Genomic DNA, 26,106 nt, shown 5'->3' with positions numbered 1-26,106 from the left:
GAGGCAGAGCCAGGCGGATCTCTGTGAGTTCGAGGCCAGCCTGGACTACCAAGTGAGTTCCAGGAAAGGCGCAAAGCTACACAGAGAAACCCTGTCTCGAAAAACAAACAAACAAACAAAAAAAAAGAATCAAAGACATCTAATGTTTTCAGCTGAAGAAACAGTGTCACCTTTAGCAGAACTGTGGAGGATTATGCGCTAACAGTGCTTTGGGATTTCCCTTCATCGATTTGATCAAGAAGGAATCCCCCTGGGCAGGGCAACTAAAAAGAGAGGTGCATTCTGTCTTGTTTATTAGGGTGAGAGAGGTTATAAAAGGTAAGTCCAGGGCAGGAGACCCTGTTCCTGACTAAATCTCCAGGGCGGGCCCTGAGAACCAGACTAGAAGAAGGAAAGCATGATGGCTGGCGAATGGGTTGGGGTTCAGGAGCAGAGGCATAGGTCATGAAGACACAACCTCCTGATGCTTTGGGATTGACTCGAGGACTGAGCAGGTCTGAGCCTTCAAAGAGGTAGAAAGGCAGGAATAGCCACAGTGCATAAGAAAGATATGAACCACCACCAAGAAGAGCAAACTGCACTTAAATCCATCCGTGGAGCCAATCCCCATGAAGAATACACAAAGAATGCTGTTGGGAGAAACTCGAGAAAAACTAGATGCAGAAAGGAATCCTGAAAAATACAACATAAATCCATTCAGCAATACCAAACCGGTTTTTACTAACTTGGAGACTTCAGTCCTTGAAACACTAATTGTTTGGTTACATTTTTTAGTTAGACCTATGCAACCTTGGTGTGCATTATTTTACATAACCCATCACCGTGATGTGGTGCCCTTATTTTAATTTTTTCCTTACCTTAAGGGTGAAACAACCTTAAAACTGGCTGTCATGCCAGATCCAGTAGACTTCAAAGTCGTCCTGGGGAGCAGAACATCTGCCTTTGTTCAGGAGCTCGGACTTTCTAAAGCAGAAGGTCTGGGGAAGTGCCCACTAACGTGGCTTTATGCATCCCAGGTGACTTTGATGTAACTGAGGGTTGAGCAGCTCTGTCTCATACATTTCAGAGCTGGAGTTGAGAGGTCCAGCTGAGGTCTGTGTGTGATGCCAGGGAAACAGAGTTCATTTACCAAGAGCCTGGTGTTTAGAGCTAGGTGGGCCCAGAATCAAACTAGCGCTCCAGCACCTGCTAGTTGTGTGAGGGCCCGAGCAGGTTACTGAACCACACTAAACCTTAGGCTTCTTGTACAGGAAATGGAAATAATACCTCCCTTCAAAGTGCATTAGGAATACTGACCTTCAAGTCCTTCCCAGGGGGCTCTGGTGTCAGGATCAGTTCAAATGCCTGCTCTAACATTCACTGCGTGACTTAAATCAATTATTACACCTCTCTAAGGTTCAATTTTCTAATTTGTAAAGTGAACACAATTACTTCACGGGATCATCGTAGGAACTCAATGCATCTATACAGCTAGATGTGGTGACTCACTCCTACAATCTAAGCACTAGAGAGGTGGAGGCAGGAGGATTAGGAACTCAAGGCTACTCTTGGCTATCCAGCAAGTCAGAGCACAGCTTAATCTAACTGGAGAGACCCTGCAACAGATGTTTACAAGGCTACCTTGGCCAGGCATGGTGGTATGGTTGCAATCCTAGCACCCAGGGGGATTGAAAGAGAAGGATTATGAATTATAGGCAAACCTTAGCTACACAGAAAGACCTTGTCTCAAAAAAAGACTGTCACATAGTGTTGGATAAGTGCTATTTGTAAGAGTAAACATACAAATAGCAATAATAAAATACCTCCCATAAATAAAATTCCCAGACCTAAATTGTAGCAGCTTAACATCTGGTAACATTATTACTGTGATTATAGAAACCTTAAATTGTTTATAATATATTGTCTTTTCTATATTCTAATTAGCCTCTGGATTTTATCAAAATTAACTACCTTTAAAGAAGAGATTTATTGTTATTGAATGTGTATGATTGTTTGCCTGTGTGTATGTATGTATGTACACCACATGTATACAGTGCCTTTGGAGGTCAGAGTGTTAGCTCTCCTGGAGTGGGAGTTACAGATAATAGTGAGCCACCTAACCTGAGTGCTAGGATCCGAACTTGGGTCCTCTGCAAGAGCAGCAAGTATTCTTATCTGCTGAGCCTCTCTCCAGGCCCTAATGCCTTATTTTGATAGTATAGTTATATAAGGTATTGCCATTAGAAGCAGTGGAATAAAGAGAAGCAAAATCACCTAATACCTTTCTGTTGTAATTCTTACAAATTTGTAATTACTTAAAAATTTTTAAAAAGTTTTAAAAATTAAGGCAGGGAACTTGTCTGAAGTGGGAAGTATTAGGATGAAGGTTGAGCCTAAATTCAAAAGTTTTCTTTGATGAAATAGTCAAGACTAAGCTTGAGACATAAGCTATACTGGTGTGGTGGCATATACCAGTAACGCCAGCACTGGGGAGACAGGCAGGGGAATCAGGAGTTCAAGGCTAGCTTTATCTCCATAAAAAGATTGACGTCAGTCGGGACCACATGTGATGCTAGGTCAACAAACAAACAAAAACCTAGATGTTTTTCCTCCCTCAATCAAATTAATATCAATTTCAAAATAAGTGGTTATTTTCTTCAGACTCTCCAAGCCATAAGTCAGAATCTTCTGGAAATAAAAAGGCCTGTATCAAGTTCCCTGTGCTGGTCAATTTTTTTTTTCCCAGAGAAAATACAAGAATGCTACTATATTAGTCCATTTTCTGTTACTGTAACAAAATATTTTAGCCTGGCTACTTTCTGAAGAAAAGATGCTTCATAGTTTTGGAGTTGTTCAAATATCACAATACTGACTCTGGTGAGCTCCCCCCCCCCCCCCCATGACAGATGGCATCATGGAGGTATGAGAGAGAAATCTTATGGTTTTACAGACAATTAAAGAAAATTGGCCAGCAAGTTGTGTCTTTTTTTTTTTTTTAATAACAACTCTATCTTGAAAAGTAATAAAGAATTCCACAAGAACTATCTTAATCCCTTCCTAGGAGAATTCCTCTGAAACTGGTAACCAAGCTTCAATATATGAACATTCAACAAACTATAGTGATTACCTATGATTCAGTATTTTTCTCTCCAGAAAGAACCAGCCCAACTGTAACAAACACAAATTATATTTCAGTAAGATCTAGCAATGTATAAAATTCCTTCTTTTCTTTACTCAGTACTATGTACTTTGCTCAAGTAATCACATGAGCCTTTCTTATGATCAAATCCACAATGGGGCAACATTCATGAGCCATGTTCTCTTTCTCCATCTTTATATGAAAATTTTCTTGTCCTAAACCCACCCTTCCTTTCTTTCATTTTATATTTTTGAGACAGGTTCTCACTCTATAGCCCAGTCTTGCCTAGAACTCAGACTCAGACTTCCAAGTCCTGAGATTACAAGTATGGTTTGCCACACTTAGATCTCACGGTTTTGCTTTGGGACACAGGATCTCTTGATATACTCAGACTGGCTTCAGAATTCTAGAATTTACTGCCTGAGTCTCCTAAATCTTGGGATTAGAGCATATATTACCATACCTAGCTTAGTCATATTTTAAAATATGCTAGTGTTCCAGCATGCAAATACATTGTCACTTCAACTAAATGAATCTTTGGAGAATAAAAATAAAGGAGAAGGTCTTTAAGTATAAGGACTTGAGTTTGATCCCCAGCAAGCCAGTCCAGGTGTGCATACCTGTAATTCCAGCACTGGGAGATAGAGGCAGGAGCATCCTGAGATGACAAGCCAGCATATCCCAGACCAAGGGCCTTCAGCATGCTTAGCCTCTGCCAAGGAGTATGTTTGTACTTTTTACCTTGAGATGCACGCGGGAAGGGGTAAAGGGGGTGTCACTAAACTGCTCAGAGTGGCTCTAAACTCTCTAGTTCAAGCAGGCCTTGCACTTGGGATCCTCCTATTTGAGTGGCGCCCTTTACCCGCAATAGCTAAGATTACAAACTGTGTCACCAGCGGGGACCTCTTCTGAAAAGTTTGAGAGGCTTTTTTGTATCTTGTTTTACTTCCGCCTTTGGTTACAATGTTCCTGGTTAAGATGTCTTTGGGGATTAACTTCCTTTATCGACAGTCACAATGTTGCATTTGCTATGTCAAGGATCATAGTCCTAGTTCGCTATAAATTCTTTGTGACCAGGCAGTTTAACTTTCCAAGAAGAAATACCCCAGAAGAGGTATCATAGAAGTATCGAGTCTTCCCAAGTTTCTACCTGTTGCGGGAACTTGGTCAGAGACCCCTTTTCTTTTCCTCCTCTGTCCCTCTCGCTTTCAGAATGCACGTCACCCCAGTCCGTCCTAGCCTCGACACCCACCCGGGCCCTAGGACGACCCAGAAGAGGGCTAACCGTTCGGGACCCCGCGTGGAGCTTGGACACACCTCTTTGCCTTCCAAAGTGAATGAAGCGCTCAAGTAACACCGGAGGAGAAAAGAACCGAGTCGAGAATCCCAACATCCAAGACTACCCCGACAACCGTGAACGGGGCGACTATCCCCCGCCCATCCCGCCCACCGCCGGGTCTGCTTCGCTCTGCCTTCCTCCGGTTTCTCGCTCCGCGCGAGGCTCCTCCCCTCCCCAGCCCCTCCGCCCGGGCCCTTTCCTGTCCCAGACTCTCCCTTCCCCTTTCCTTGTGCGCTTCCGCCCCCCAGCTCTCCATCGCCCCTTTTGATTGGCCAAGCGCGCCGGAGGCCGGCCGGCCAATCGGCGGACGGGGCTGGCGGCGATGGGCGTGGCCGCAGAGCCGGGCCCTCAGATCGAGGCCGCCACCCCCTCTCAGCCGGCAGCACATTCCGCCGCCGTTGCCGCCGCCGGCCCCGCGGTTGTCTCCGCCCGAGCTGCTGTGGTGTCCGGGCTCGGGACAGGAGGGGGCGGCCGGGGAGCGGAGGCCGCGGAGGCCGGGCGAGAGGAAAGGAGCGGACGGGCGGGCGGCGCAGGCGGCGGCCGGCTTCCTGGGAGCGTCGGTGCGGCGCGGTGGTTGGGGCGGATCCCGCGGGGCCCGGGCGGGGGGGGGGAAGAGTCGCCGGCCCGGCCATGGCGGACAACGAGAAATTGGACAACCAACGGCTCAAGAATTTCAAGAACAAAGGCCGCGACTTAGAGGTACAGTGAGGTCCGCGGCCTCTGGCCCCGGCGGGATGCGGGGTGCGTGCGGAGTCGGGCGGGCGGGCGCGGCGGCCGGCATGGCGCTGGGCGGGCGGGCGTCCGTGACGCGGGCGCCGCGCCGGGAAGTTTGTGCCGGGCCTACTCCGCCTCCGCCGGCGACAGCGCCCGGGCCCGCCGGGCGCGGCCTAGGCCTGCCCTGTCGAGCCGGCTTGACGCGGGTGCGGGCGGCCGGGAGATCGGCCGCGCGGAGGCTCTGCCGCGACGGAGGCTCGGACTCCGCTCCAGTCCCGCTCTAGCCCCAACGCCGGGCGTTGCGGGCAGCGACCTCGTAACTTCCCCGGGCCAGCGGCGCCTCCGCAAACGTTTGTTTCTGATCTCCCCTGCCGACTTCGGTTTTGCCCCTACGTCCAAACTACAGGAGTCAACTTCTCTGTTGAAAAAGACAACCGCGCCGCGAGAGGCGGTCCCGGTGATGCTAACAGTGCCTTCCAGCGGCCTGGCTCTCACTCTGGTCCTTAGCTGATTCAAGATGTGGCGCACCGTGTGCCTTTTTCCTGGAAAAGGATCCCCCTTATTTGAGCTTGTTCACAAATCTCTTTACACCTCTCCTGAGAAGAGACTGCCAGTGCGTTCTTACATAGAAAGTCCAAAGGGTTATACAAAGCTGTCATCCTCTGGTGTACGGTATCCTTTCCCTCCACCTCCTGGTGGTGGTGGTGGCAGTGAGGAATCGGGATCGGTGGTCTGTGGACTGACACCATCACCTATTATTTTAAAAGGGGGAAAGAAGGGTTCATTGTCTTAGACACAGCTGCTTCTAAGGTCCGATGTAGTAAACACACAGTTTCTCTCCACTCTGTGTGTGTGTGTGTGTGTGTGTGTGTGTGTGTGTGTTTCTTTGGGAATTTTTCAAGTGCCTATATATATTTTCTTTCACACAAACCACTCTGAGTCAAGAGTTTAACTTTTAAGAGGAAGTGGTAAAATGTCTTATGCCCCTGTATGTTCTTGTAACTGATCTTCATATTGCTGTAGTCTGTCCCTGAACTTGAGCATTTGCCTGATTGAGACAGCAACTTTTGTTTACTTTTTACTGTGCCTTTCAGTCTCTTAAGGTAGTTTGTGCTGTTTCAGCTGATTGCAATAGTTAGAAGTGCTATATGTCTCAGGGTGTGTGTGACTGTTCAGAGATTGTTTGGAGGTTAGTTAATAAAGCTTGGTTTTGTTACAACTTTTTTTTATAGTGGAAGAAGTTTAAAATCTATTTAAGATTTATTTTATTTGTAGGGGTGTTTTGTCTGCATGTGTGTATGTGTACCATGTGTGCCTGGTGTCCAGGGAGGCCAGAGGAGCATGTCGGATTTCCTGGAGCTGGAGTTACAGACAGTTAGGAGCTGTCATGTGGGTGCTTGGAACCGAACCACTGAACCATCTCCTCAGTTCCCAAATTTAACATCTTCATTGGAGTAATTTACATGTCATAATAGTCAATTCACTTTTTAAATGCACATTTCGTAGTTGTCAAATTTACACGTGGAACTGCCTTTTTTTTATAACTAATACGAATATTTAGAATAGGAAAAAAAATCACAAAATAGGAAAGTATAAAACTGATAAATACCACAAAGTTTAGAAATTCAGAAAAGTATCACATTACCAACCAATCTCTTTTTTTTTTTTTGGTTTTTTTGTTTGTTTGTTTGTTTTTGTTTGTTTGTTTGTTTTTCAAGACAAGGTTTCTCTGTGTGACAGCCCTGGCTGTTCTGGACCTCGATTTGTAGACCAGGCTAGCCTCGAACTCACAGAGGTCCACCTGCCTCTGCCTCTAAGGTGTGTGCCACAATGCCCAACTTCTAATTACTTTCTTTTGCTACCTATTTTTAACAGTTTAGTTGAGATGTGGTTCACATAATGTACAAATCACCCATAGAAAATGTTTTTTTAATGGTGCCATCAGCACCAAAGTTAATCTTAGAATATTTACTACTCTTTAAAGAATCCCTGACATAAGTCATTAGCAGTAATTGTCTTTCTCAGCTACTCCAGCCCAAAACAATGTTTTGTTTGCCTATTCTGAATGGAGTGTACATTTTATGATATTTTGTGGCTACTTGCCTTGAAGGTTCATCCATGCTGTAACAAGGATTTACATCTAACTTTTTATAGGGTTGCCAGACCCTCTTACCTCCCCCCTTTTATTCTTCTATTTTGGACAGGGTCTCACTATGTAGCTGTAACCCAGGATAGTCTTACACTCTGAATCCTTCTTCCTCATCCTCCTGAATGCTAAAATTACAGGTATGTGCCACCATGTCCAACCTGCCACACTGTTGTATTTTTTTAATTTTATGTGTGGTCATCTCTGCTACCCTCCCAAGTGCTGGGATTACAGGCATGTGCTTCCCTGCCCTGTTTTAAAATTATTCTTAAAAAAAAAAAAATGAACTTTACTATGAATTTGTTGCCACTGTAGTCTCTAACAGATTAAATATTGAATTATGTGGTTACTATGATAGGTAATTTAAAACTATATATCAATGCATAGTAGATGTATTTGGGGGTCATAATATCTGTGTCTACTCTTTGGTGACTGAATCCATGTACATGTATTAGAAATTAGAATATTTTCATTTTTCCATCTACAACTATGACATGACTTAAATCACATAAGTGGGTGGTAGTTCAGTGATGAGTTATGGCACATATGAAACCTTGGGTTTGAGCCTCAGTACACAAAAGAAAACAAAAAGCTTATAAAAATTGTGTGTACTTGTAATGAGACAAAAACATCTTTTATTCCTTTTAGATGGTCTGTTTGTTGTATTTGCTACTTACATGCCTGTATCTTTGAGAAACATGTATGTACATTTTCTCCCCTTCCAGACACAGTTACTGCATTGTGTTACATAGGTAATGTGTGTAGAATATAACAATACTAAGAAATACGAAAAAAAAAAAAATTATAAAAAAAAAAAAAAAAAAAAGAAATTACTGCTTTTTGGTTTGGTCTTAAGATTTATATTTTGAGGGAGGCAGAGCTGTTGCTGTACAACTAGTGTTAGCCCAGTATATACTAAATGTCATTTTAACGTTTACTCTGTATTTAAAAAATCAAAATTTTCACATTCCTACTAAATCTTCAAAATCCAGTTTCTATTTTACCATTACAGTATTTCTCTGTTTAGACCAGCTGTTTCTTAACTGCTTAATAGTCTCACGTATTATATAGCTATCTTATTAGACAGTGTATGTGTAAATACACAACAGCATATAGAGTGAGATAATTGTTACATTTGGGGGAGAGGTTGATTAGAAGTAATGAGTCCATAATCTGCCAGTTTTAATTGAATTTTACCTGATCTCTTGTGTGTGACCGTGGAAGAATCATTAAGTCTTAGGATTCTTTTCATCTACAAAACTGGCAGTGCAGGACAGTTGCTTCCTGAATGCTGTAGACATTAGTACGTTAGTGTTAGTGAGAAGCCTCATAACTCACTGAACAGTTTATATACTCTTCTTTTGTTAGAGGAAGAGGAGAATCTAACAGGCTTCAATGTGGTTGATGAATCTCTTGCTCCCTTATTTGCAGTTAGCTGTGTATAGTTTTTAGGGTTTTTTTTTTCCCTGTGTGTATATATAACTTACGTTACTTTTCACTTTATATTACATTAAAGAGTCAATGGGGGCTGGGCGGTGGTGGCGCACGCCTTTAATCCCAGCACTCGGGAGGCAGAGCCAGGCGGATCTCTGTGAGTTCGAGGCCAGCCTGGGCTACCAAGTGAGTTCCAGGAAAGGCGCAAAGCTACACAGAGAAACCCTGTCTCGAAAAACCAAAAAAAAAAAAAAAAAAAAAGAGTCAATGGGGAATTGCTTATTGGAGGACAATTTGGGCACAATGATGTGACCTTTCTGAAGTCATAATTTTATGATTCATAGATTTCTAATATTCATTAGTACCTTTCAGTATATCATTCTGACTCCTCCAAAAATACAGTCATGCTTTCTTGAAAGTGCAGAAGTCAAAGGAAGTGTCTGTCTATTTGAAGTAATGTTTAAGGAGTTATCAGATGATGTTCATCAAAGCTTGACTTCTTCCTGTAGTGTGGTAGAGGATCATCCAGTGCCAGTTTGGGGGTTTTAACATAGAGAAGGCTACATATCTATGCAGTACAATATAGGAACTGGATAGTGACCAAACTGTCAGCGAGGTTTGTCAAGAGCAAGCAAGTTCAACTCATCTACTTAAGTTTAGTAGCAGAGGGGGATTCTTTTGTAGCATTTCTAATAAACTTTCAAAGTTTCTATAAAAATTCTAAAAGTTTGCAGGTTCAAATAGACTGTAAATATAGTAGAAAAGTAATTAGATCTTGTGAAAACAGCTTATACTAATTATGAATATTGAAATACAACATAATTTTGAGTATAAAATATGAAGTCAGATTGAAAAAGTAACAGTGATGGGCTGTTTTGTTTTTGGGAAGTAGCCTTGTTGACTCAAAGTGTACAGAGTGAAAAACATTGCTAAGCTATTAAGTCTTAGTAACTTTAGAGACTGACCTCTCTCATCACAAATCTTGGAACATATTTACTGTGCTTAAAATAACTACTGTCTGATTCTTCAAATAATAGTTCAAGCATGAAACAATATGAGCTATCTGATAGGAATATCCCTAGGATTTAAATGATTGTTTTAGCTTTCCTATCAGTTTTTCTGGTTTATAAAGCAACTGACTTCAGAATGGCTTCATTGATTATTTTCTTAAAATATCAAGGGGCTGGAGAGATGGCTCAGTTGATCTGGGTTCAATTCCCAGCACCCACATGGCAGCTCACAACTGTCTGTAATTCCAGTTCCAGGGGACCCGACATCCATGGCAAAACACCAATGCATATAAAATAAAAATAAATAAATTAAAAAATATATATCAAGATGTCCTTGTTTTTCATGGTTTAATGGTCAATTTACTGGTCAGTTACATGTTTCATGGTCAAATGAATATGCACTCTTGGGAAGAATGCATGTGTGATTTTAAAAGAATAAAACAGTTTTAGGAAAATGCATAGGTAGTTGTTTGTTTTGGTTTAGTTTTTGTATGTAATTGAGCCCAAGCTCTTATGCTTTCCAATATAATCATTTCTTGGGAGGTGGGGGGTAATTTTATTTTTGAGACAGGATCTCACTGTGTAACCCCTAGCTGACCTGGAATTTGCTATGTAGACCAGATTGGCCTTGAACTCACAGAGATCTCCTTGCCTCTACCTCTGAAGTGCTGGGATTAAGGGTTTACACCATTACACCCTGCTTAATAATATTTGGGTTTTTAAATATTTTTGTTTTATGTGTGTGGATGTTTTGCCTGCATGTATGTCTATGTACCACATATGTGCCTGTTGTTTGCAGAGGCCCCAAGAGAGTGTCAGATTCCCCTGGATCTGGATTTATAGGTGGTTGTGAGCCATCATGTGGATGCTAGGAATCAAACCTGGGTCTCTGGAAGAGCAGCTAATGCCCTTAGTTGCTGAGCCATCTCTCCAGCTCCATAGGTAGTTGTGAAATATTGATCCTGACGTGGTTGTGGTTAGTTAAAACATGTTTATTGTTTTCTGGGGGAGTGGTCATTTACTCGAGGCCTGCACTAAATGAGAGTGCGTAATCAGATTTTGACTTGCATTGCTGTTTTGGGAGCCTTCTGGTTTAGTTTTGTTTGGCACAGAGGCAGGAGCATAGTTGAAGGAGCTTTTGAGCACTTATTACTGGTATGTTTAACTCTTCGTTATCTCAATTGTAGAAATTAAAAAGGAACTGCTTCTGACTTAACAGTCAAGGGCGTGGTTTTACCTGAGGTGTATCAAAGCCTTCTGTATTTTTATACTCTACTATCTTAATTCTTCTTAGCCTCATACAGATCTCAATTTTGGTCAAAAGGTTTTGTTTAAAAGCATTACTAGCATTTTCTATAGGTTAGTCATTACTGTTCCTTTCTCCACAGGGATTTTTGGAATTTTGTATCACTTGGAACTTTTAACACTAAAAACCACACCCTGTTTCCATTTAGATTTGGTAAAGTCGGTGTTCAGTGAGACTCCTTTTGTCTGTTAGACACTACTGTGAGGATAGTTTTTTGAGAGGCACCTATAAAATGCAACAGAGCTGGGCTGTGGGGCACATACTTAGAATCCCATATAAAAAGTTTAACGTTTTCAGTAGTCAGGCTGCTCCTATTACCAGGAAGTGTCTATGACCTGAAAATCACTGTGGATGCTAACCAGTGTGGATTAGAAGTGTTTTCTGAGGCTACAGTGATGGCTCAGTAGTTAAGAGCACTGGCTAATCTTCTATCCCTTTCAGTTCCTGTCACTCACATGGCTCCTCACAGCCGTGTGTAACTCCAGTCCCAGGCAGTCTGACTCTCTTTTGCTAGGCCAAGGCAGGAGAATTACCATGAGTCAGCCTGGGCTACAGTGAGACAAGGAAGGAGGAAGAGAAAGAAAGAAAGAAAAAAAAAAACAATATGTGGGTTTTTTTGGTTTAAGTTTTTTAAGATTTACTCATTTTTATTTTATTTGCATTGCTGTTTTGCCTGAATGTATGTCTGTGTGTTCCAGATTCCCTGGAACTGGAGTTACAGACTGTGTGTGTGCCATGTGGGTGCTGGGAATTGAACCCAGGTCCTCTGGAAGAGCAGCTAGTACTCTTAACCGCTGAGCTATCTCTTCAGCCCATATAATATGTGTTTCAAAAGTCTATAGATGTTTGAGGTTTGAGACTCATTAAGGAGTCTTAGTTTTTATTTGTTTATCTCTTTCAATATTTTCTGTTTGGAAAATTAAATATATATATATTATATAATATATATTTGTTGTTGTTTGGTTTTTTGAGACAGGGTTTCTTTATGTAGCCCTGGCTGTCCTGGACTCTGGTCTATTGTCCAGGCTGACCTTGAACTCATAGATCCACCTGCTTCTGCCTCCCTAGTGTTGGGATTAAAGACCATGCCCAGCTAAAATCAGTACTTTTTAAATGTTGGGCTGGCAAGGTAACTGGGCAGACTAAAGTATTTGCTACTGAGCCTGATGACCTGAGTTCAATCCCCAAGACCCACATGGTGGAAAAGAGAGAACCAACCCCTCAAAGCTATTTTGTATGAATATAAAATTTTAATGGAAAATAACTTGCTTTCCCAAACAAAAATTATTTAATGAGAAGAATATCCATATTTAACATTTTTTCATATCTCTTTAATGTTTGGTTTAAGAGATTTCTGTATCAGTTTTTGAATTTAGCACATGGATAAGTGTTTGGGAAAAAAGCATTTACCTTTTCAAGATACTTAATTGTAGATACTGTAATACAGCCCAGGAAAATATTCCACTGACAAAACCAAACTAAAGTTATTCAGATCTTCCAAATGCTGACACAGTTTGTTATACAATGAAAAAATTTCCTCCCAACCTAAAGAGATTTTTTAAAAAAGGAAAATCACAATTGCTATTAGTACAATTCAGAAAAATCAGTGTTGGAAACATGTCAAGCTCATGGTGGTGGACACAGTTTTCTAAAACTAATTTTTACTTGAAAGCCCAAATTTTATCATTAGCAGTAAATACTGGAAATTGTTTTCCTTTAAGCTATAGGCTTACTTTGCTCGGTTTTTAAACATCTGCCAGACACTGAATCAAAATAACCATAATTTCTCTGTCATTCTGTCAAGTGAAAGTGGTGTTTCTTGAAAAAAAAAAATGGTTAGTTCAATTCACAACTTAATTGTCCAAGTACTTTTTCTACATCTGATTATGGAAGTTGACATTGCTGCTGGAGTCATTTATGTATACTCTTGTTTTGTCACATAATTAGAAAGAAAAGGTCAGTGTTTAATTAATAAACGTTCTTCACGTGTGTGCTTGTTTATTTGTTTATTTATTGAGGCAGGATCTCTCACTGTAGTCTTGGCTGGAGTGGTTTTTTCTGCACGTGTGTCCGTGCACTATGCATGCCTGGTGCTGCTGAAGGCTGGAAGAGGGCCTTGGATCCTCTGGGACTGGAGTGGCAGGTGGTTGTAAGCAGCTGTGTGGGTGCTAAGAATTGAACTCAATTCTTCAGGAAGTGCAGCCAGAGTTCTTAACTGCTGAGTCATCTCTCCAGCCCCAAGGACATTGTCCAGTAACTTGGCCTGACTGAAATACAATGACACTGTTACAGCTGGCTTGTCTTAATTCATGCTAGAGCACTAGCAGTTTAACTCCTATGCATCACTGCAGTGTTAACATGTATATGTACACCCATCTATCAACACACACACACACACACACACACACACACACACACACACTATTAATGTATTTTTTATTTTCAGGAAGATAGTTTTGACCTTGAAAGTTCTTTTAAAATGTCTCAACAAGTGTGGTGGCACAGGCCTTTTATCCCAGCACTCGGGAGGCAGAGGCAGGCTGATCTCTGTGAGTTCGAAGTCTGAGGATCCCTGGCTCTGCGAACCATTCTCTTATAATCATCATGTTTATGATTTATTAGCATTGCTTTTGTTGTAGATAACTATCACTTATAATTACTACAGACTCTTAAGAAAAACTATCTTTAACTTTGTTTTGTGTGTGAGTACATGTATACATGGGTGCATGTTTGTCACAACAGCCATGTAAGATCAGTGAGAGTTGATTCTGTCTACCATGTGGGTTTGAGGAATCAGACTTGGATCATCAGGCTTTTTTTTTTTTTTTTTTTTTTTTTTTTTTTAGACAGAGTTTCTCTGTGTAGCCCTGGCTGTCCTGGAACTCTCTCTATAGACCAGACTGGCCTGGAACTCAGAAATCCGACTGCCTCTTCCTCCTGAGTGATGGGATTAAAGGCATGTGCTACCACTATTAGGCTTAATGCTTTATGTAGATTTCGTTACTGCTTCCCCACCAGATTATAAATTTAACCGGAAAAACTTTGTTTGTTTGTTTTTTAATTTTTTTTATGTGTATAGGTGTTTTGCCTGCACATAGCCTATGTACCACATGTGTGCAGTGTCTATAGAGGCCAGAAAAGGCCATCAGATTGCTTGGCACTGGAGTTACACATGGCTGTGAGTGGCCATGTGGGTGATGGGATTTGAACTGGGTAGAAAATCAGCCCATACACTGAGCCATCTCTCCAGACTCAGAAAACACTTATAATTCACAGTTTTAGTATCCATAATGATTTTCAGGTCATAGACATTTGCTGGTAATGTAAGTAGCTTGACTGTTGAAATGTTCGACATTTTATATTAATTAGTATCAGAACAAAATTTGGTCACTTGCTACTATAAATTTAATTTACTTTAAACTCAACGTGAACTCTATGTGATATGCACACCTGTAATCTTAGCATTTAGGAGACCAGAGACAGGAGCATACTGAAGCCAATACACAATAAGACCTTGGTTTTTTGTTGTTTTATTTTGTTTTTTTAAATTCTAAAATTAATGTAAATTACATTTTACTTGGAACTTCATTGAATTTTTATTAACAAAGGCCAGAATCCTATGATAATACAGTGTTTACTAATTTGATTATGGACATACTTTCTAATACTAAAAAGCAAATTTTCTTGTTGCTACCTACTGGGTCTATTCTAGCCATCACGCTCTCTGTTATGGTGGACTGTATCTCTTGAACCTTGAACCAAAACAAATTCTTCATTCTGTAATAGTTCAGTAGCAGGAGGCGATCTTGGCGGGTGGGAACCAAGGGGCACCACAAAGTCACACCCTGCAACAGTGTTCTTATGAGAGGTTTATTGGGGGAGGTGCAGAGGCAGCCTCTGAGCGAGAGCAGGAGGAAAGAGAGAAGGGCTTGCCTTTTATAAGGGGATATAGGGTATGACCATAGGGAGAGTGCTCTACTTAGTGGCTGCAGTAGCTACAGTGTCACATCTTGGCAGCTGCTGCTGCTGCTGTGTCCTGCTAGGTCCCTGAGAGCAAGCCAGTGTAAATGCCTGAATGCTAACAGTCCTCCCTTTTGTTTAGTATAAGAAGGTGAGGAAATTGGAGGGGGTAGCTGGTGAGGTGGGAATGGGGGGCATTGTGTTCTCTAGACTGCTTCCTGTTGTCTGGGGGCATTGGCATCTTTGGGGGACCTGAGAAAGCTGGGATGCTGGCCAAGTCCTGGGATAGCTGGCTGTTTCACTGCTGTCCAGGCTTTGTGGGACCGTCGAAAGTACAGGTCTAGTCTGTGAGGTTGGACCACGGTGGGGTTAGCCCCTTTGAAGCTGTCCCCGCAGTGCAGATTTTGAAAGGACCTGGCAGGATGCTGGCAGAGCAGAAGATAAAGTTAAGAAGTTGAGAGGGAAATTTTTCTTAGGTCCTGGTAATTGAGGGAGGAAAGTCCCAAGACCAGGGAAAGGTAGGGGAGATCCCACCCTCAGGAACAGGCAGTAGGTCAGGAAACTTAGGATGTTGATTGACAGTACTTATCTGGAGTGTATCTGACCCGTTTGAGGTTGCTCCAAGTCACTTCCTGGAGCTCACAAGAATTTTTTGAGTTTACAAAAAGATAAGTTTTAGACACATTAGCATTCCCACTTTTTGTAATCTGTACTGAAATCCACATTGTAGGAAAGGCAATATACTCACAACTTTGTGTCATAGGGGATCCAAAAAAATGATTCTGGTTCAAAGCATTAACACTTCTTTCTATTCAGAGACTGGATGTATATAGATTAGACAGATGTTTTTTGCACAATGAGAAACACTTTTAAATCTATACTTAGAAAACAACCAAAGGGAATTTAAAATCTTGAGCTTGTAACAATAATAATAGTAGTGGTACTCTGCCAGAGATAGATTAATAGCTTATTAGAATTCTATTGATTAATGTTAAGACTGTGAGCTTTTGGAGTCTTAATACAACAGTAGCATAGTGAGGTAAAGAAATCTGAAACATTTTTCATTCTTTTAAATACCTCAAATCACTTTTTATCACCACTTAAGCTTTTTCATTCTCAGATCTTTATAACTTGCATTTACACACCTTAAAACACCTTCTTAGACCCTACAACGTTTTCTTAGATCCTCACCTTAAGCTTTCATATCTTTACATAAACCTTTACACCTTAAAACACCTTCTTCTATTTTATTCACCAGGAGATACAAGTTGTTGATTACTGAGCAGTCATTTTAAAGGGAGTTCCTTTAAATAAAGGAATAGTGAAAAGTTACATTGAAATCTGTGAGTTATCTCTTTTCTGAGTATGGTAACAAGGTAAATTGTGTCTAGACCTAGTAGTAGCTCTAGGAAAGTGAGGCCGGTGGCCTGAATTTTACACAGAGAACTGAGGAGGCAGCTGAAGCCTTGGCTGCTGCTGTTAAACTTACAAAACTGCCTTTAGCCTAGTCATCAAACACCATCAGAGTTCTGAGAAGGATAAATTTTACCTGAGTAAGCAGAAGTGCAGACCAAGTAGCTTCTGAATCTGCTAAAATGACAGAGACTCACTGGCCACCTACACAGCTACTCCAGGGTCCTCCATGGTTGTTGGGGGCAGAGGTCTCAGGGCAGCATCGGTCTTCAGCTGCCAGATCCAGAAGATCTGACAGACTTTCCTGTGCAGTAGGAACTGGTGGGGGACCAGCCTACCTGTCTTAGGCAAAGCGGGGCAATCAGTCCCCCAGTGTCCTGTTGTCCACAGTACAGGGTCTTGACAGCAGTTGAGGTAAAAGGCAGTTTGGTTTCTTGTTGTTGTTGTTTTGTTTTGCCCAGTGGCTGGTGTTGCCCCATTTAAAGCAAGCTCCTGGTGGAAGTTCTTCTGTGCCTATCCATTTTCTTTGGAGTAGATAGGGGTGCTGCCTGGAGCTGGTATGTCTATCATGAAAAGCTTTTTTATTAAGCACTTTAAATGCCATATTCTGCATATCTCTGAAGTATTTGAGGACTGTCTATTAGGTATATCTGAATAGACAAACTTTGCTTGTTTCTAGTTACTTATTTTGGACTTAACTTTGAAAACATATACAGGGGACTGAGTAAGCCTTATCCTTTTAATTATATTCATACTTAGTATGACTACAATTAAAGAATTTGATCATTTATAAGATGACTGACTATTAACTTGTATTCCTTAACAGTCTACAATACTTTAGCAGCTTTCATAAGACTAAGACTTTTGTTCATTCCTGTTTAAGGTAACTGACTATTAACTTGCATTTCTATCATCATAAAAAGTCCATACCAATCCAAAATATTTGAGACTTGTTGCTTCCTTAGTCTGAAAGGTGATACAATGAACAGACATCTCATTAGACTAAGAAGTGTCACATGCCGGGCAGTGGTGGCGCACGCCTTTAATCCTAGCACTTGGGAGGCAGAGGCAGGCGGATCTCTGTGAGTTCGAGGCCAGCCTGGGCTACAGAGTGAGTTCCAGGAAAGGCGCAAAGCTACACAGAGAAACCCTGTCTCGAAAAACCAAAAAAAAAAAAAAAAAAAAAAAAGAAGTGTCACATGATATGTACTCTTTAACCTTAGTAAAAGATGGTGGCTGTTTAAAACATGTTTTCCTAAATAATATTTACATGTACATACACGCAGAGTTGAATCTAAGTTACATACACATACTCACAGAGTTAAATCCAGCTTACGTTCACACATATATAAAGTCAAATCCAAGTCACATATATACATGCACAAGCGCGCGCGCACACACACACACACACACACACACACACACACACACACACACACACGCAGAGAGAGAGAGAGAGAGAGAGAGAGAGAGAGATTAAACAAGTTAAATAAATAAAAGAAAGATGTCCTTGTGATACAGGACTGAGAAATGGGAGGTCCCTGAAGGGATAATGGAAAGGAGTGTGTAAGAGGGCTTGAACCAGGGGGTAGGTCCCACTGTGCTTTTTAACTGCAATTATGGGGGTGTTAAAAGTGGAAGATGTGGGCCAAACTAGTTTTTTCTTAGGAGGTCAGAGATGATAGGTTTAAGTCTCCTGAGAATCTGGAGTGAGAGTGGGTGCTTGCTGGGCTTGGGTGATGTACTGGGGAGGGTCCTGTAATTGGATGATGATGGGGGAATGCTGTTTAGCAATAGAGGGGTTTTAGGTATCCCAGACTTGGGAATCCGCCTGGGAAGCTGGCAAAGGAGATGACATGTTGGAACCAGTGGGTTGGGTGGTGAGGAGGAGGAGGAGGAGGAGGAGGAGGAGGAGGAGGAGGAGGAGAGGGGTTGCTGTTGAGAGCAGAAGGAAAGAGCGAAGGGGGCAAGAAGGGCTTGCCTTTTATAAGGGTATGACCATAGGGAGAGTGCTCTACTTAGTGGCTGTAGTAGCTACAGTGTCACATCTTGGCAGCTGCTGCTAGGTCCCTGGGAGCAGGCAGTGTCAATTGCCTGAATGCTAACACCCCCTTTTACAGAAATGGAAGACGTTGTATACTGTCTTGGTGTTCCTCCACTATTGCTCTCCTAGATGAGCTGTGTCAGTCAGCACTGTTACTGCTCCTGATGCCCGCCTGCCTTTAGTGGTATGTTTGTGTGTGGTTCCTCCAAGGAGCAGTTCTGTGAAAATCTGTTTACTTCCAGAGCTGCATAGTCATTATAGAATGCCCTGTTTTGTTACTATCTGTCCTGCCTCTAACCACTTTTTAGCTTTTGGTACTACAGAAAAAGAAGCAAAATGTTAATCTAAGATTTTTACATAGTTGTGTTCATACCATGTTATGGAAACCCAAGTGTTTTTTGGCTCTCTACTGGTTGGAAGTACTGTGGTCTTTTTGATGATGTTAAAATTGAAAGTTGCCTCATAACTTCAAAAAAAAGGAGCTGATTTTAGATTATATAGTTTTAGGAAATTGACCCAGATCAAAATAGTTCACGCATAATGGGAAATTTTGTTCTTATAATCAGATAAATCCAAAGCAACAGCTGGCATTTTGATTAGAGTCATAGTCTAGGGATGAGTGCTAATACAAGTAACAGTATAGATATAACCTTGAAAACATTATGCTTCCTGTAAGAAGTCAATAAAAAAAATCATACATTCCCATTTACAAATAGAAAGATATATGACAAAACTACTCCACATGCAATACTGCTGACACCAGATTTGGGGGATTTTTTTAGTGTTAATCTCTCAAGCAGTTTTTGGTAGCTATCAGCTAGATATCAGTTCCAGAAGCTGTCTAGGATTTAGTCCCACAAGATTTCTCGCCACTTTTCATATGCAGTTTGCAGGCACAGGTTGTGCCTTCTGATTGATCAGCTAGCTGTGAATCCAGATTTCCATGACTACTCTCCTCTGGTTCAATAACTTTAATAGCTCACAGAGTTCAGGGAAACAATTACAAATATTAAAAGGCTACAGTTGAACAGCCAAATAGAAAAGTTACATGGGAAGAGCCACAGAGCTTCCATGACATTCCCAGTGTGCTGCCCTGCAGGTACTGCTACACATTCAGCTCCTAAAACCTTCAAGATAGTTGTTGTTAGGGTAGGGATGTGTTATAGACATCATTTACATAGGCATGATTAGGTATTGGTAGTTGGTGATGGCCTCAGCATTCTCTCTTGCCCAAGGCTAGGAGGTTAAGATGAAAAGGCTCAGCCCTGTGGCTGGGACAAAGTTTGTATATAAGGCTCTGGGTTTGATTAACAAACAGTTCTGCAAATAATAGTAATGATAAAGGTAAGCTCAGATCTCTGATTATACTCACCATAAGGCTCCCCAGCCACTGTCATCTTATAATCATCCTAATGGCATTCTTTTTTTGTTTGTACATTTGTTTTTTGTAGTTGTTTCGAGACAGGGTCTCTCTGTGTAGCCCCTGCTGTCCTGGAACTGCTATGTAGACCAGACTGGCCTTGACCTCACAAAGATCTTCCTACTGGGCTTAGTGACCTGTGCCACCATGCCTGGCAGACATTCTTTTTGAGCACAGTCTCCCTTTGTAGCCTAGTCTGGCCTTCAGTTTGTAAACTTAATGCTCCTACCTGACTGCTGGGTTATAGGTATGGTAAATGTCACCATATCTGACTTCTAAAGACACTAATTATCCAGAAATTCCAAAAAATTTTGGGAGATGTACTGGGGAGGAGGGATACACAGATACTTGATAATATCATAGTGTTAAACATTTGGAATAAGTAACTCAATAGAGACAAAGTAATTACTGGTTGCTAAGAGTTAGGATAGAGGAAATGGGGGGAAATGCTTTAGGTATAGGACTGTTGTTTGTGGTGATGAAAGTCACCTGAAGTTAGAGGGTAGCAGTCATTATAAAAACTTACTACATTGGCTTTAGGTGAGAAAATTGTATGGTATGTGAGTTATATTTCAGTGATGGTATTATGGTGATAACAAAGAAAGGTTAATTCAAAGAATTCTTTGAGGCCATGACCAGTTTCCACTACCCAGTAGTCAGAGTTGAACTTGTGCAAGCAGCTCTTTGTCACTGACTTTTACTTCTACTCTTCCCTTTGTTTCATGCATTTGTTCTGCAGATATTTATTCAGCATCTGTGGCTGAGATCCTGTTAAAAGCCCAAAGCAATGAGCAACAGGCTGAGTTCCTATTTTGCCAGGTCAGGAATCTCTCAGAGCCCTGGCCTGAGGCTGACCATGTGAGCAGATGTAACTGTTAGGAGCTAGAGTTGGAGTAAACTGCTTTATTTCCTTAACACACCTTTAGTTTGAAGGAAAAGGCAATCCTAAGTGAATAGAAAAGCTTGATCTCTAGAGTTAGAAGATTTAGGATTACATCTCATTAGCCACACACCATTAGGAAAGTTTAATGTTTTCAGCCTTAACTTCTGCATCTAAAAAATTAAAATCCTACCTTTGTGAGTACTTGTTGTGAATTAAGCTTTTAGTAATAACAGGGAGCCCTCCTGTATTTAGATTAGAGTCAAGTAGGGTAGGCTATTAGGAAGGTTATCAGAAAATGCCAGTTCTCACGTTATCTATGATACTAAAGGTAAGATTGTCTTTGTGAGACTTGATGGATTTTTACCATACTGCTTGCCAGTTCCAAGTGAGCTACTCATTTTTTTCACTAGCTACTATCTTAGTCTTAGTATTAAGTTAATATGTGGTAAGTTACTGAAGATATTTAACTCAGCTCATGAACATCCCAAGCTAAAGCAGATCAACCTAGATTGGCTTTTTTGGGCCCTCAGGTTCCTTTCTACTAATTCCCTGCCTGTCTATTCTACAGGGAGAAAACACAGGGAGAGCAGTCTATGTCTCGCATAAGGAACCTTCAGGAAGCATCGCTAGAAAGCAGTTTCTTTCAGAAAAGGTTGCTACTATAGTGGTGTTTCATTCTTTCCTGTTTATTTGCTACAACTGTTAGAATGTTGCTTATCTTTGTTAGCTTTACAAAGGGGTTGTTTGTTTTGAGATGCTACTCTCCAATTAAGAAAATGGCCAGGCTGGAGAGATTGCTCAGCAGTTAAGAGCACTGGCTGCTTGCTCTATTCCCAGCACCCACATGGCAGCTCACAATTGTTCGTTACTCAAGTTCCAATGGATCCAACACCCTCATATAGACATACATGCAGGCAAAACACCAATGCGCATAAATAAATTTTTTTTTTAAAAAAAAAGTAAATCCAGGCTGAGGAGTACTCAGTGGTACTTGCCTACATGTTTAGGTTGTTAAGCTTCAAACCCAGGAGGAATGGCTGAGGTGCCTACTTAACATATCAAAGCAGGCCTGGCTGCCTGGTCTTCCTGTTTCCCTCAGTTCCTACCTTTTACAGGGTATGGCTGTCATAACTCTACCCTGAGTCTGGTCTACTCTTCCCACAGAGGCTCTTTCCTGTACAGTCCAGACATTTTAGTTACTTGCCCCCTTTTGGACATTTGGCCTCCTGGCCGCTGCACCTGGTTCCCCTCTCTACCCTCTCCCTCCCCCTATTCCCTACATGGCCCAGCTCAGTCTGGTCATGTCCACTAGGGACTTTCACAGATGTCCCTGCCTCTGACTATGATCTCTCACATATCTATAATAAACTTTGTCCTCTACCATATCTAGGAGCAGTCATATCCTTTCCTCTATCTGTCTGTCTGTCTGTCTATATCTATCTATCTATCTATCTATCTATCTATCTATCTATCTATCTTCATTCATCTTCTGCTGAAACCTGGGCAAGCAAGAAGTGACAGGGCAAAGATTTCAGGGTTAAGTGGGAACTGGAGAAAAGGGACTGGTTAGCTGAAGGGGGGGGTTGTGAGCAGGCACAGAGGGAGCCTAGAGGCTAGCATTGACCTTGACAAGTTAATAGGCACCACAGTCATGTTAGTGGAAGGGTCACAAGTCCCTCTTGCCAGAGATAAGAATGACTCCCTTTTTAGCAAGCAGAAACTTTCTTCAAGCCCCTGTGGGAATGAGGACTTTTGTCTAAATTACTGACCTTGGGGAAAGGACTTTCTTGGGGGACCAGGCACACCATTACAGAACATTGCAGGGGTTTTTGTGCGGCTTCGTTTATCATAGTCACAAGCTCAAGATTTTAAATTTCCTTTGCTTGTCTTCTAAGTATAAACTTAAAAGTGCTTCTCATTATGCTAAAAATGTCTGTCTAATCTATATGCATCCAGTCTTCAGGATAGAGGGAAAAAGCCCTTCTTCCACAGTCTATTCATACTGAAAATCAAGATCAAGTGAACTTTTGCCCTTCTGCTCCACAGAAGGTTTCTGTCCTCTCTGAGCTCGACTTGAAGGGTGTTTGTGCTTTTAACTCAAAATCATTTCCCAGGCTTCTACTATGACACAAAGGTGTGAGTCCACTGCCTTTTCTACAATATGGATTTCAGTACAGATTACAAACAGGGAATGCTAACATGTCTAAATTTTCTAGCAGCTTGGTGTTAAACATTTAGCAAAGATGTAAGTAGTTAGACATACACCTTAAATCAGCTTTTGTTAATCTGAATAGACCTTTATAACCTTAAAAGTTTATCATCATATACAGTATATTCTAAACTAGAGTTGAATCACATATATAGTATGTTGTAGCAAATATTAGGGTCCTAGGTTTCATACCCAACAGTACAAAACAAACAAACCATGCTCCCCTGCTTTAATAGCTTCCTATGTGCCACATTTAGCTTCTGAATGCCCAGTTGAGACTTTTCCTACCTGTATCTTCTGTTTTCTTCTAGCTCTTAGACATCTGTAGTTCTCTGCTTTGGACATTTCACACAGGCTACTCTGACTGTCAGAATGCTGTTCCTGTCTCCCAAAACTCCTGCACTTACAGGTACAGGAATTTGCATACTTAGTGTTAGTGTCTCCCAAAATGCTGTGAAGCTTCTGAATAGTGTGGAGTTCACTGTTCTGCCCATACACCATCCTTGAACTTTTAAGTTCAAGTGATCCTCCTCCTTCCTCAGCCTCTTGAGTAGCCAGGACTTTAGGCTTGTATTATTGAAACTGTCATATAATTGACACTAAAGGAAATATTTTAGGTAGGGAATGTATTCATTCATTTTTGAGATAGGGTTTCACTAAGTTACCCAGGGTAGCTTTGAATCTGAAATCATCTTGCCTTAACCTCCTAAATACCTGGATTAGAGTTGTATGCCACTGTGCTTGAATGAAACATTTTTAAAAGAGAAAAAGAAAATATGAGTGTGAAAGGTAGTACATAGCAATTTTATTTTATTTTTTTCTGAAGTAGTGTTTCACTACATAGCTTAGGATGGTGTTGAGGAGCTATCCTCCTACTTCAGTATCCCAAGAGCTTGGATTTAGCTGTGTGCTATTATACCTGGCTTGCTCGCTCACCTCTCCCTTCCTCCCTTCCTCCCTTCCTCCCTCCCTCCCTCTTCCCCCCTCTCTTTTCTTATCCCTCCCTCCCTTCCCCTTTCCCTTCCCCTTCCCTTCCCCCTTCCCCCTCCCTCCCTCTTTCTTTCTTCCTTCTTTTCTTTCTTTCTTCCTTCCTTCCTTTCTTTCTTTCAAGATACTTGACCTTGATTTGTCCTCTCATGACAGTAACTCAGTAGACTATAGCAGTATTTTTCAACCTTGTCAATATTGACATTTGGGGCCAAATATTTTGTTGGGAGAAGCTCTTTTAGTCTGGATAATCTCAACAACAACAGAAGGCATTTGTTTTTTTAAAATAGGCAAAAAATGACTAGGCATTTCTCAGAAGAAAATGTATAGACAAGTTCTTGAAGTGTTCTAGTAATGGTTAGGTAGATGAAAACATTTGATGCCACACCCACAGCAGTGACCCTTAGTAAAGGCTCTTGGTCTTGGTTCAGTTCCCCTGCTGCAAGGAGCCAGTGTAATTGAAGAACCCGATTACCTCAAGTCCATCTCTGCACATCTATCTCTCTACCAAAGTTGGAAGGGATCTTTATTACTTCAAACAGTAGTGAGGTACAGAATTTACAGATGGACATCTGTAGGGAGAGGAACTTGAACAAGCTGGGATTGCTGCTGTAAAAAGGCAAACTTGGGGTCCTGTGGCATGGTTCAGCAGCAAGCCTAAAGACTATGAGTTCCCATGTGAGAGGAGACAACCAGTGCCCATGAGTTGTGCTCTGACATCCACACATAGGCTACTACATATTCATGACATGGGCACATGCATGTGCAAATAAAGTGTAATGTAAAAAATAAGAACAAGTAAATAAAAGATAAACTTGGATACATTTTAAAAAGGAACAAAAAAAGAAAATTGTGTTGGTAAAGTTATGGAGAATTTGGAGTCCTTGTGCACTATTGATGAGAATGAAAAATTGTGCAGGAGCTTTGGAAAAGTGGTGTTCCTCAACTTTTTATTTAAATTAAAACAGAATTATCATATGATATCAATCCTACTTCTCGGTATATATACTGAGATAAACTGAAAGCAAGAATTCTGTGTACCCATATCCACAGTAGTTCTATTCATAGTGAATAGTGAAAATAGTGAAAATATCCTTTGATGGATGAATGGCTAAATAAAAATTAGACTAAGTATGGTAGCTACCCCATTGGCTGCATTGGTAGAGGGGGAACCCTTAAAATCCTGAGACTTTGTCAAAAATGAGACTCTGCTTGCAATCTGCTTCCAAGAAAGCAAAGGAGGGCTAGTAAGTGAAAAGGGTGTGTTTGATTCTCTAATTTACTCCGTTATAATGCCATAGCATAGTAAATGAAATGTGAGTTAGCACCTCTTAAGTACTGAGCAGTATTTTAAGTGAATTGAATGTCTGTCTACTGGTGGGAATAAATGGTAACAGAAATAGGCCATATCTCATAGTAGATGAAGGGTTTGAGATTTTTATTCTTATGATCATTATTAACTATTTTGTTACTTTTAATGTGTATTTAGTAATGAATAGTTTTCAGTCTTCATCTTTTTTATTTTTAAAGCATTATTGTTTGTGCATACACACTGTGCCCACACACATCCATGCATGTGGAAGTTAGAGGACAGCATTACGGAGTTTGGAACCCCAGGGATCTGACTGAGGTTGTCAGGTTGTTTGTTAAGTGCCTTTGCCTACTGAGCCACCCCATAGTCTTCTTCAGTGTCTCCTTTGATCCTTGAAAAGTCGTGTGTGTGTGTGTGTGTGTGTGTGTGTGTGTGTGTGTGTGTCTGTCTCCCATCCACCCCACCCCATCCCACCCCGCCAAGTGGCTCCAGATTCCTGTGTTCTGTCTCACTGACTGTTCCTTCTTTGGTCTTCTGCCTCTTAGGGGTTCCTAGCACTGTATTTTACCATAGGTGATTTCCTCAGGTCATCTGGTCTTGTGTTTTTATACTGACAGCTTTCTAAATGGATATCTTCCCTTCCTCCCTTTCTTTTTTTCTTTTTTACTTTCAAATTTTAAGACATGGTCTCACTATAGTGGCCTAGGCCAGCTTGGAATTTGCAGTCCTCCTACCTCTCAGCCTTCTGAGTTCTGGGCATGCAAGCAGGCACTGTTATGCCTGGCTAGTCCCAACTTGATTGAAGTCCAGA

The 26,106-nt window shown here is 41.4% G+C and overlaps 1 protein-coding gene across 3 annotated transcripts in view; it reads left to right on the top strand.

Moving 5' to 3' along the window:
- Positions 1 to 5,048: 5,048 nt before the first annotated feature.
- The window catches only part of Kpna4 (karyopherin subunit alpha 4), a 65,272-nt gene continuing 44,214 nt past the window's right edge, over positions 5,049 to 26,106 (top strand). For 2 of the 3 annotated variants that reach the window (XR_009379814.1, XM_059265474.1), the window contains exons 1-2: positions 5,051 to 5,156; positions 21,356 to 21,439. Coding sequence is in view for 2 of the 3 variants with exons in the window: in XM_059265474.1 (XP_059121457.1) it covers positions 5,088 to 5,156; positions 21,356 to 21,439 (153 nt within the window). In the remaining variant the exon portion in view is untranslated. Of the gene's footprint in view, positions 5,157 to 21,355; positions 21,440 to 26,106 lie in introns of all 3 variants that reach the window. The other variant, XM_059265475.1, reaches the window with a different exon arrangement.

Source organism: Peromyscus eremicus, chromosome 6, assembly GCF_949786415.1.
Source record: "Peromyscus eremicus chromosome 6, PerEre_H2_v1, whole genome shotgun sequence".
Taxonomy (NCBI): domain Eukaryota; kingdom Metazoa; phylum Chordata; class Mammalia; order Rodentia; family Cricetidae; genus Peromyscus; species Peromyscus eremicus.
This window is presented reverse-complemented; position numbering and strand designations above follow the sequence as displayed.